General features: G+C 58.4%; 1 protein-coding gene across 7 annotated transcripts in view; it reads left to right on the forward strand.

The window, feature by feature from the left end:
- Jarid2 (jumonji and AT-rich interaction domain containing 2) overlaps positions 1–12,024 on the forward strand; it is a 224,639-nt gene that overhangs the window by 202,489 nt on the left and 10,126 nt on the right. For 6 of the 7 annotated variants that reach the window (XM_071613699.1, XM_071613701.1, XM_071613702.1 and 3 more), the window contains 7 exons: positions 2,652–3,154; positions 3,992–4,129; positions 6,254–6,346; positions 8,945–9,063; positions 9,153–9,223; positions 9,869–9,983; positions 11,590–11,695. In XM_071613699.1, coding sequence (XP_071469800.1) covers positions 2,652–3,154; positions 3,992–4,129; positions 6,254–6,346; positions 8,945–9,063; positions 9,153–9,223; positions 9,869–9,983; positions 11,590–11,695 — 1,145 coding nt within the window. The remainder of the gene's footprint in view (positions 1–2,651; positions 3,155–3,991; positions 4,130–6,253; positions 6,347–8,944; positions 9,064–9,152; positions 9,224–9,868; positions 9,984–11,589; positions 11,696–12,024) is intronic. The other variant, XM_027948185.3, reaches the window with a different exon arrangement.

Below are 12,024 nucleotides of genomic sequence, written 5' to 3' on the forward strand. Positions count from 1 at the left end.
GTCCGTGTCCAGGCAGTTGACTGGAGTGGCCCCACCAGGTGGACTCCCCCCTTGAAGCCCCTAGTGCTGAGCACCGGAGGCTTAGGGGTTTGGATCCAGCGTAAGTCTGGATGGTTTCAAGGATCAACCTCGTCATCAGCCTCAGGCCGTTTTTCCGTTGTGCTCCTCATTTTCCCCTTGAGCTTCATTACTTTCTTTAACGACCACCTGGGCCCTTTTCCAGCCCAGGTAGAGGGTCATGTCTACGTTTCTTCTGAGAGCAGGTAGGGCTCTGGCTGGGATGCGCACGGGCTCGTCCCCGCGAGTCCTGTAGGGAGCATGTGTGAAAGCAGGTGCTCTCGGGTGGGTGCTGGGTATTGCCTCTCAGGACTCTGCCACAGCCTCCAGACCCTCTCGTGTTTTGGGGGTAGACTTCCTTCGCCAAGGCTTCTGCAGGGGCAGGCCCTTAGGGACAGCTGGGTAGGGCTGCATGTCTCCCTTTGAGCTCTGGAAGAAGCTCAGCAGGCGTTCAGTGTCAGGATCTGGAGGGTGGCCCTGTGCCTGTTGACTGTGCTCTGTGAGCACTCGGGCCACCTGGTGACCCAGAGACAGCACGTGGACCACGGAGCCCTCCTGTCTGCAGCAGACCTGCAGACGTGTCAGCTTTCTCCTATGTGGACTAAACCTCTGACATGGACAACTTAAAAGAAGGAAATAGTTGTTTTGTCCCAGAGTTCCAGGTTTCAGCCCACAGCCCGCTGGCTTTGTGCCCGGGGAGCTGCCATCATGGCAAGGCGAGCCTGGCAGAACACGGGCTGCCACATCAGGCAGCTGGAGGTGCACGTGGAAGGGGCGGGGTCCCGGGGCCTCCCCCAGGCCTCATCTCCTAGAAGCTGCTCGGCCTGGGGACTGAGCTTGGGCTGCCCAGACCCAAGCTGACGGCCGGGAGGGGAGCGTTGAGTGCTCTCCCTTTGGGTGGCCTGCCTCTGTGTGGGGCTGACAGGCAAGGGGATGCTGCGGAGGCTGCCAGAGCCCTTTTGTTCAGCGTTTTTGACCTGGACGGTGACTCCACTGGTACCAGAAGCCAGGCAGGGGCGTGGCCGTGGTGTGCGTTCCTGCTCTTGGCTGCCCCCCCCCCCCCCCCCCCCCCCCAGTGTGAAACACTTTGTCAGAGGAGCACCGACCTGGCCTGCGACCTTGGAGGCCTCTGGCCCAAGGCGCGAGCCTCGATGTCCAGCAGCAGCCGAGACCCGATGCCTTCACAGGTCCCAGGGCACCCCAGCCCCTGGGAGCCTTGGCTCAGGGGAGCAGGCAGCCTGTGACTGAAGGCATGGGTTCTGCAAAGGGCTCCTACAGGTACCACGTGCCCTCGTGTTGCTGCTGGGTTATAATCTGCCTGCAGAAACGCCTGGAAGTGGAGACTTGCTTCCTCCCGCGTGTGTGCTGAGCCACGGGGGCCACATCAGGACTTGTTTCCTCGTTCACCTGCACAACAGAAGGCAGTGTGTGGCCGGTCCTTGGGGGAAGCGCTCTAGTTTTGAGACAGAGACCAGCCTTGAGTCACACATGGGACTTGGGCCTCGTGAGACCTTCAGTGGGCCATGGAACCTTAGAGCACAGGTCCCGCTGTCCAAATCTGGGGCAATTTTCTCTGATGGTGTGTGCCCTTCCCCAACCTCTGCACTGCACAATCCACTCCCATCCCACCAAGTGGGGGGAAATTCCCTCCCCAGGGTCTGGTTTTCATGTCCCCTCTGAGCAAAGTGGTCCAGGCTCCACTTTGCGTGGTGAGCTGGCCCCCGGTCTGCTCCAGCCTGTGCTGCTGGGCTTTCCTCTGTCTTTGATGTGGACGCACCCCCGCCTTCCGAAGATCGAGGAGTTTCTAATGTGCTCTGCTCACCCAGCACCTGGTTGTGAGTCATTTTGGAAGCTCCCCCTTTGGTCGGGAGCGGCTGCTCCCATTGAGTGGAGTCATGGGGGGGTGTTCCCTCATATCTGAGCTCTGTGTGCACTTGTACGGCTTTGCTTCAGTCAAGAGCAGCACTGAAAACACACCCCATGTCATCCAGAGATGGCCACCCTCGACCTGGCCTGCTTTTTCCTCTGTCTGAACTGTGTTTTCCTAAGCACGTGCTCATTTTCAGCCTGGAAAATCCAGTGAGATTGAAACCAAATCGCCTTGTAGTGGGGGGCTGGGTGTCAGCAGGGGAGTCAGGACTTGGTGTGTATGTGAGTCCCCTGTCTGAGCTGTTCTGGACCTGGGTGCCACCAGGAAGCTCTGCCCACCCTCACTAGGGCTCTGCTGCTGGTGCGTGAGATTGGCTGTCGCTAGTTCATGCCACGCCTGGGATGTGGAGCTCTAGAATGTTCCTCCTCACTTACTTGCCTGGCCAGCCCACTCCTTCCCTTCTTCCTGTTCAGTACTGCTTCATGTTGCACCCCCACCTCCCCCTCGGGGTGCCCCTTCCCTCTGGCTTTGGTGGTGCTGGTTGGGCCCTGCCTCTGGTCAGGCTCTCTCCCCTCTCGGTGCACTTTCGCCGCTCCATCCCAGGAGCCTGGCAGAGCCCCAGCGCATAGTAGGTGTTCAGGAACGGCCAGGTGATGCAGCAGGCCTTGTCCTGTCCTCCTCCTCCTCCTCACCACTGTCCCGTCTTCCCCCCTCACCGCCCCAGGAGGCTGCGAGCTCGACCTGGCCTGCTTTTTCCGGCTGATTAACGAGATGGGCGGCATGCAGCAAGTGACTGACCTCAAAAAATGGAACAAACTCGCAGACATGCTGCGCATCCCCAGGACTGCCCAGGACCGGCTGGCCAAGCTGCAGGAGGCCTACTGCCAGTACCTGCTCTCCTACGACTCCCTGTCCCCCGAGGAGCACCGGAGGCTGGAGAAGGAGGTGCTCATGGAGAAGGAGATCCTGGAGAAGCGCAAGGGGCCGCTGGAGGGCCACACGGAGAACGACCACCACAAGTTCCACCCGCTGCCCCGCTTCGAGCCCAAGAACGGCCTCATCCACGGCGTGGCGCCCAGGAACGGCTTCCGCAGCAAGCTCCAGGAGGTGGGCCAGGCCCCGCTCAAGACGGGCCGGCGGCGACTCTTCGCTCAGGAAAGGGAGGCGGCCAAGGAGGAGGAGGAGGACAAGGGCGTCCTCAGCGACTTCCACAAGTGCATCTACAAGGTAGGTCCCCTGCCCGCCTCCTGCGCTGGTGGGCACCAGGTTCCACAAGCACGCGGAGCAGATGTGGGGGTGGGCCTACCCGGGCGAGCCAGGACGGCGGCGGGCGCTGGCTGTATGCAGGGACGATCCTTAGTCCTTTGAATACCTCCGAAAAGGACTGAGGCAGGGGACCACAAGTTCCAGGCCAGCCTGGGCAACTTAGCGAGACCCTGTCTCAGAATAAAATTTAAAAAGGGCTGGGGATGTGGTTCAGGGGTTAACTCCCCAGCGCCACCACACACACAGAAAAAGAAAAAAACCAACGTCCCAGAAGGAATGGCGAGCAAGTGGGTGTTTTTCTGGAGGCTCAAGGTGTCAGCAATCTGAGGAGGGTGGGTTTGTAGCATCCTAACTTGGCAGAAGAGCAGAGACTCGCCCGAGTTGTCCCACCACCTGACACCATTGCAGTGGGAATTACACTCCAACTCGAGTTCCGGAGGGAGGGCAGGCACATGCAGCCCCTGGCCAGTGCTGTGGGGTTCGAAAGGTGCATTTGTAATGAAGAGAGAGCCTGTAGTTGTCCAGGGAGGTTGGGTGTCTGGTGGTCAATGATGCGAGTCTTGGACATCTGGCCAGTAGCAGCCAGCTCTGGCTCTGCCCCTTGCCAGTGCTGTGTGTGACCTTTACCTCTCTGGACCTTCTGCATTTCCTTCATGAAGGTGTGTGTGTGCCCGTGCCAGGATGCAGTGGTGGTGTGCGTGTTGTCTGTGCACTCCCTTCTCCACCAGGGGCCCGGCGAGCGTCCTCACTGAGGACCCCTGGCACTCTCTTCTGCCTCCTCCCTTCTGTTTCCCACAGCCTGCTGCCTCGCTGCCCCATCCCAGCATTGCCGGGTCTCTGCCCTCCGCAGAGGTCTCGCTAGGAACTGCGTGGAAGGGCCGGGAGGGGCAGACTTTTCTCAGAGAAGCCGATCCTTCCTCTAAGAAGCAAGTGGAGGTGATGACCTCCTCTTGGCAGCCCACCTGCCTCCCTCCTCAGCCTCCAGGAGCCGCAGGGCACCTCAGGGCCAGCTGGCAGAGCCCAGGTGTGATCTCTGAGTTGAGGCCTGGCCCAGCCTGGCCCTGTGAGCTGGTTGGGGATTCGCGGGAGGGAGTGCTCTTGGCCCGCTGCCTTTCCCTCTGTGGCGTCTTGGTGGGGTGCTGGGGCTGGTGGGTTTCTGCTGCGTGGGGGATGGGTAGTCCTTACCCTGCCTGCCCACCCTCGGTGCTTACGGCTGGCTCACTGCAGGCTCCGGCTCCAGGGTTTCCCCGTGGACTGTGTAGGTACACGGAGCTCCTGGCTGGAGCCCAGGTCTGGGACCTCCTTCCCTGGGCCAGGCCGCCCTTCTCTGGGCTTTGCATTTGCTCCTGGCCTATAGGCCTTGCACTTCTCCTCGTGGAAGAGGTGCCTGTGCCTATAAGGTTTTGTGACAAACTGCAGAGGGTTTTGTCTATTTGGTTTAACTCTCCGTCCCATCATCCTCTGCTGCCTCTTGGAGACACAGGCATGGGGCCTGGGGAGCTGCCACCCGCAGCCTGCTCATCAGTAGCCAGCCACTTTCATCTGAGCTGTGAAGTGTGTTCCTGGACCGGAGAAGCTGCTCCTGGAGACCGCCTAATTTATTTAGGGTGTTTCCTGAATCTCCGAGAAGCCATTCTCATCTAAAGCCACTCACCAAATCCTGTGATTCTGAATAATCGTCCTCTTTCCCCTGCTGGCTGCTGTTTATTTCAAAAGACCAGTGCCGCGAGAGTGTTCAGTTCCCAGGCACCATAGCGCATGCCTGTATCCCAGCTACTCAGGAGGCTGAGGCAGGAGGATGGCAATTTTGAGGCCAGCCCCAGCAACTTAGTGAGATTTTGTTTCACGATAAAATAAATAAGGGAAGGGATGTATCAAGGGCCCCTGGGTCAATCCCTAGCACCTCCACAAAAAATGTTGGATCCAAGAAAGGGTTTTTGTTGTTCTAAAAAAAACATGTTTTGTCAAAGATGTCTTTAGACTTAATTGCAAAAATTAATGAAGCTGGTCAAGGGATACGTGCCTCTGACCATGCAGGGTGGTGACTAGCCAGCACACCCCACTCCTGTGTCCCCATCACCTCCATTCACTGTAGTCCAGGCACTTAGTGCAAAATCGGGTCTCTGCTTGTAGGTACATTTCCATTCTGCAGGGAGGTGACTTTCCTGCACACAGCAGGACAGAAAAACCAAATTCCAGAACCTTCCTCCCACCACCTTGATGGTGCCCAAGGGCAGCTGCCTGGTTTAGAGTCTTGCTCTTACTCTGTAGGAGTGCTGGCGTGTCACCTCAAAGGGGAAGCTTCCCGACCAGCTTCCAGGAAAGCCATGCCCCCTCCCTCCTGGAGCCGCCTGTAGTGCCCCGCTCTTGCAGCCCAGTTAGACTCCCCTTGGGACACAGTAGGTGTCAAGACCGGAAAGACAGAGTCTGAGAAGGCTCCTCGGTGGCACTGGTCAAGGCAGGAGCAAAGGCCGTGTTCCTAGGTTTCCACGGTGGCCGCTTCATTGAAGTGATTTGAGTTTTTCAGGGAGTGAGTGGGGCCAAAGAGGGTGTGGCCAGTGGGCCCTCTGGCAGAGGGCAGCTCGTGGCTTCTGTGACCAGAGTGGTGTGGATCGTCGCCATTCTCCACGGGGATGCCTGGTCATTGCTGCCAGTGTCTGCATTAGGCCTGTGAGCTTAACTGGTCCTCCCCTCACATGGGGTCCCTGGGGGTTTGTGTCCAGAGTGTGAGATGCTTTAGGAAGTGTCACTTGTGTTGTCTTCAGAGTGCTGCTGTTCCTGCCTTCTGGGGCTGGCGCTTGTTTCTGGTGGAAACTGGCCTGGCTGCTGCTCGTGGTGGTCAGTGGAGGGGTCACCTTCTCCATCTCTTGACACTGGGGACTCAGTGCCTGGTCTGAGGAGTTTTTTAACCATCGTTTCTGCTGGCCATTAACTCGGGACACAGTGGCCCAGGGCTGTAGGGGAGACACGGGCCGAGGCCCGTGACTGGCATGTGGCCTGATTGGCGGTGAGCTTGGCTTTGTGTTTTAAGCTTCTCTCTGGTGTTTCCTTTCGTTTCAGGGAAGATCTGTTTCTCTAACAACTTTTTATAGAACAGCAAGAAATATCATGAACATGTGTTTCAGCAAGGAGCCTGCACCAGCCGAGATCGAGGTGAGTGGCACCCCCCGCGGTATTGGGTAGAGGCGAGTGTACACAGGGCCGCCAAGCATTGCACGGAGTTGATCGAAATGCGCCCGGACACCAGAAAGGGTGTCCTGCAGACCGAGGTGGGCAGGCCTCTCCTGACTGCGCCCTGATTCAGAGGTGGCGAGTTGTCCAGCTTGGGGGCAGGGTTCTGAGCCTCCCTCGCCTCTGTCCAGCAGGCCCCTCCCACAGCTGCCTCGCCACTCTCGGATTTCCTTGGAGCTGGGGCTGTACTGCTTGCCCCTCTGGCTTCCTCTGTGATGGAGTTGGCAGATGGCCTCCCTTGGCTTCTGCCAGCTCTCCTCGAGTTACTGCAAGGTTGGAAAGACGGCACTTCTGTGTCCAGACCAATTAGGGGCGGTTTTGTGTGCAGCGCTATGGGACAGAACTGGGGTCTGTTCACCTGCCTTGACCAGGCACAGTTGGAGTCCCCATGAACTCCAGCTGCTAACATAGTTGATGTGGAAAGGGAAGCAAACCCTACTCCTATCACTTGGTTTGGGGCATCCACAGCTGTGGAGCAGGCAGGTCTGAGGACTGCAGCCGCAACTGGCGTGTGTGTGTGACAGGCTGCTTGTCTCTTTAACGATGGCTGCCACCTCTTTTAAAATCCCGGGTACAGCTGCTTGGGAGGCTGAGACAGGAGGATCACAATTCAAGGCCAGACCCCACAACTTAGTGAGACCTTGTCTTAAAATCTGAAAAGGCTGGGATGTGACTCGGCGGCAAAGCACCCCTAGGTTCTGTTCCTTGGGTCTCAAGAATAAATAAATAAATAACATGCAGGGGGGTGTACTCTGGCACCTGGTGACCTGGGGTCCTGGACGTGGAGCTGCCGCTGCTCTCCCTGGACAGCATGTGGCAGCTCAAGCCTGCTGCCCTCACTGGGGGACCCTGTTCACTTTTGTCAGCTTTCAGTGCTTTCCAGCTCTTGCCATTGGCTGCTGACCCCTGCTGCCTCTGTCGGCTCTGGGTCTCCCTGGTCCTGGTTCTCAGCCTTGAGGCCCTCAGAGCCGTTCCTTGGTAGCAGTGTCGGGAGGCGAGCGTGGCTTTGGGAGCTAAGCATGTGAGCTGGAAAGAGGTCTTGGCTGCTACCCTCCTGCGGCCCAGCAGGAGGCTCCTCAAGCTGCAGGTGACTCTCAGCACTGTGTGTGCCCACTTCCTCTTTTGTCTTCAAAGATGAGCCTGGGTTTTGCTGCAGCGGTTACATAAATCTTTTTTTTTTAAGAGAGAATTTTTTAATATTTTTTAGTTATTGCGGACACAACATCTTTGTTGGTATGTGGTGCTGAGGATTGAACCCGGGCCGCACGCACGCCAGGCGAGCGCGCTACCGCTTGAGCCACATCCCCAGCCCTTTTACATAAATCTTTAAACACAGCAAAGATTTGCTAAAGTTGAGATTTCAACCTGAGGCTGGCAGTTTCTTGTGCCTTGTGTCTTAACAAAACCCCAGGCCCTTCTCCTTCCCACGGCCAGCAGCTGAGGCAGCCACTGCTTATGTGGAACGACCGTCCTCTCTCCCAAATCTTTGTGCACGTCCATAAGAGGTGTGTCTCTGTCTCAGCTCCTAGGTGGCAGGGTACGGGGCTTCTCCAGTCCTTGGTGGTGATCTCCTTCTGGTTTGTGAATATGGACCCTCCAGCTGGTGGCTCTTTGTGGGAGTCACGCTGTCCTTCTCCTCCTGGGAGCTGCATCTAGGATGTGATGGCGAGTTAAGCGAGGCTCCTGCCTGTGGGGTCTGTGGAGACAGGGACGAAGCTGCTTAGCTTCCGGGGTGCTAAAGAGCAGACGAGAAGGGCCTCTGAGGGGAGCAGGAGGAGGCTGATCAGAGACGCTCCTGGCCCATCCTCTGCCATGTTCCTTGGTGATCTCCACGTGTGGGTCCTGTGCACACCCAGCCCCCAGCTCTGGTAGAGCTGGCTCCCACCGAGGCCTGGGTGCTCACAGCTGGGTGCCGCCTGCAGGGTGCTGGCCCCACATCATGGGGGGCTGCCGAGCTCCATCTGAGCAGGCTTGTGGCGGGCTTCGTCCTCCTCATGCTGGCTTTTTAGCGTGTGACACCACAGCTGCTCTAACATGTGCGAGCCTAGTGCTGAGCCCTCACGTCCACGCAGGATGCTGCCCGTCCCTCCCCAGTGCCCATTGTCCCCCCCCCCAAGGCCAAGACTGAGCCCCCGAGCACAGTGCCCGCTCCCCCCCTTGGTGCTGGCAGCCACTCCCCTTGTCTCTAAATTCCCCTGCCTTAGGGACCTCCTGCGGGGGACGGAGTCCTCGGGGGCGTGGGTCAGTGTTTCTCTCGAGGCAGGTGATGTTCCGTGGCACGGATACGCCTGGCTCTTCCCTCTAGCCCGTGTGCCAGGGCACCTGTCCCCGAGGCCCTGCTTCAGTCAGCAGGGTGATCAGCTGGCACCTTCGGCTCGGCCTCCTGTAGGGGCACTCTGCCGGGCCTGGGGACATGCGTCTGTTTGTCGGGCTCCTCCATGGCTAGTAGTGTCCTGTGTGTGCTGCTCCGGGACGCCGGCCCCTCGAAGGTGCTGACTGGCTCTTTCCTCTTTCCTGCAGCAAGAGTACTGGAGGCTAGTGGAAGAGAAGGACTGCCACGTGGCTGTGCACTGCGGCAAGGTGGACACCAACACTCACGGCAGCGGATTCCCAGTGGGGAAATCAGAACCCTTTTCAAGGTAGCAGTGGCGTCCTTTGTCCACATTCCAGGGACCAGACACTACCCTCCTGGCCCTGTCTGTGACACTCTTCATCTTCCCTTCTGCAGGCACGGATGGAACCTCACCGTCCTCCCCAATAACACAGGGTCCATCCTGCGTCACCTCGGTGCTGTGCCTGGTAAGCCTGAGGCCACCACGTGAACCCTGCTCTGAGAAGCCCTGGTGGGGACCGGGCCCCTTAAAGGGTGGGGTGTATCCACCAAAACTGACTCTTAGAAGAGGGAGGAGTGAGATTACAGCTGGCGAAGAGGAGATGTGGACGCAGACTTGGGCAGCACGTGAAGCCCAGGGCCACGCTGCGCCTGGGAAAGTGCACTCGAAGGTCCTTCAGGCTCTAGCAGGCTGTGTCCTCTGGGCTTGGGAGTGGCGGGTGGAAGCCAAGTACTGTCGAGGCCCCGGAGAGGGAAGCCCAGGCGCCGACTTAGGGAGCCCACACCCTCCTCTTCCTGGGCAGAGGCAATGGCTGAGGCCTTCCTGAGCTCGGGCCGCGTGGGCTTGGGGTTGGCTCCTCCATCTCAGGATGGACGCTGCAGCCCCAAACTGGTGGTTCATTGACGGTGGTCATCCTTGTAGTCACAATCCTGCCCCAAAGGTGTTCTTTACTGTTAGGAACATGGTCCTTATTCTGGGATTCAAAGCAACAAAGAGCAAATGGTACCTTCTTGTGGAGTCCTCAGGTTTTGAAGCCAGTTCTTGTTTTGGGTTTCCGTGTCTGTGACTGAGGCCTCGAGCTGTCCCTCACAGTGCTGTCCCTCTCTTCTAGGAGTGACTATTCCCTGGCTTAACATTGGCATGGTCTTTTCTACCTCATGCTGGTCTCGAGACCAAAACCACCTTCCCTACATTGACTACTTACACACTGGTGCTGACTGCATCTGGTGAGTAGTGGGCGGGTGGGCTTCTCCTCGCATTTCACATGTAGTGGCCACTGCCGCCTCTTGTCATCTGCCTGTTGTGTCTGCGTCATTTCCCCGTGGTGACAAGGAGTAGCATCACAGACACTTGACTAACAGCAGGGCTGCACCGACTTCCCCTCAGTAACCTGCTCTGTGGGGCTGCTCAGGAGTGGCCGTCTCCAGGTCTGTTCAGAGCTGGGCTCTCCCTGTGCACAGGGACTGCGAGGACAGCAGACCATCCCTCTGGGTTGTGTCCCGCACCAGTTGAGCCATGTGGGGTGGGCATGTGGTGTTCCGTTGGGCCCCTGGATCCTGGCTCAGCTGTGGCCAGTCCCAGTTGTGGCTGGGCTCTTCGGTTTCTTTGTTTATGGAGACATGATAGAAAGTGGCACTTAGTTAGCTGCCTTGCCCTGTATACTGCGGGCATCCCGTGCATTTCTAGCGGGGTGTTCTTAGTGAAATAAAACCAAACCCTACAACTAGTGTGGTCTTCCCGGAGCTGGCTGGCATGGATCGCTGTCGACTGTTGTGGATCAGTGTCCCGTAGCAGGCCCACTGCGGTGCAGAGCAGGGTGGATGTGGTCTTGAGGCCTGGGTGGTGGATGGCTGCAGGACGCTGTCCCCTGCAGGGTTCTCGTGGCCGCTGAGGTTGCGTGGGCTCTGGAGTCTCCTCCCTGGACTCACCTTGATGGAGGGAGGCTGGGGTGCGATTGGGAACTCCGGGGGTGTTTTGTTTTAGTCCCCCAACGTGTGATTTGTGTATTTAAATCAAAAGCCAGTAACAGAATATGCTGGCTTTGAAGTAATATAAACGTTAAATACATAAATGTAGCTGTCACTTTTAACTCAGCAACTGAAACCTGGATTTGGCCTCAAGGCCAAGTGGGGGCCCAGGCACCCAAGAGGCTATGCCCAGCCCTGCTGGTGGGAGGTGGGTGTGAGGAACGGCAGGGACAAGGGAGCTGTTGGGAGTGGCCCGCGGTGTCCTCCACTATCCCCATCCCTGCTCTTGCTCTCGCTAGTGGTCGATGATGTCACTGGCAGCCTTTGGTCTTGCCAAACCCTGTCCCCTCTGATGATGCCCTTTTGCCCATTGCCTTACCCTTTCCTTGCTGGCTGCCCCGTCCCTCCTGGGTGGCTCTGCGAGGGCACCCAGGAATCCCAGTGCTGCTGTTGGAGCCTCAGGTCCTAAACCTGTGGTGGCTTCTCCACAAGGGCATCAGGTGCTGGCAGCGGCCCAGGCAGGAGCCGGCTGCTTCTCTGTGCCCGGAGAGGCCTGTGGATGTGCAGGAGTGCCTGGTTCTGATTTGTAGGGGTTTGGAACATCTGGTTTTGCTTTGGAGGCTTTTGGCTCACAGTGTGGCTCAGATCTTTATAAAAGATGAGCTGTGCCCCCGGGTGCGGCTGCGGTTTGGCCGTGTGCTGGGCGGAAGCAGCCCTGTTGCCCAGGGTGTGGGCGGAGGCTGGCGGTGACAGGGCCGGCTGCTGGCAGTTGAGTCCTGCTTCTGCTGGGCCCGCCCCCAGGGTGGCCAGCGCACACAGGTCCTGGTCAAGCCCCGCTTCTGTTCTGCCCGTGTCTCCCGCCCAGGTATTGCATTCCTGCTGAGGAGGAGAACAAGCTGGAGGACGTGGTGCACACCCTGCTGCAGGCCAACGGCACCCCCGGGCTGCAGATGCTGGAAAGCAACGTCATGGTACGCCCGCCACCTCCCCAGCAGGGCCCCGACTCCCAGGCAGATAGACCAGGGGACCCTGGAGCTGTTTATGAAGCCGCCCTGTCCTCCTTGCTGCTTGCCTTCCTCTGGCACGAAAGCCAACCTGAAGGAAGGCTTTGCATCTGGCGCATGGGCGCCAGGTCCCGGGCTCCGCGGCCTCTGAGCCTCTTTCTGACGTGTTCGTTTGCCTGCAGGTTGGTGTGTCCTTGGTGGGGGGGACCCTGATTTGAGAGGTTTGGGTTGGCGCTCTGGTTCTCCTGCCATCCCACAGCTGTGACTTGGAGGAGCCTGGCTCTGGACAGAAATGA

This window comes from Marmota flaviventris, chromosome 6 (assembly GCF_047511675.1).
Source record: "Marmota flaviventris isolate mMarFla1 chromosome 6, mMarFla1.hap1, whole genome shotgun sequence".
NCBI classification, from domain to species: Eukaryota; Metazoa; Chordata; class Mammalia; order Rodentia; family Sciuridae; genus Marmota; species Marmota flaviventris.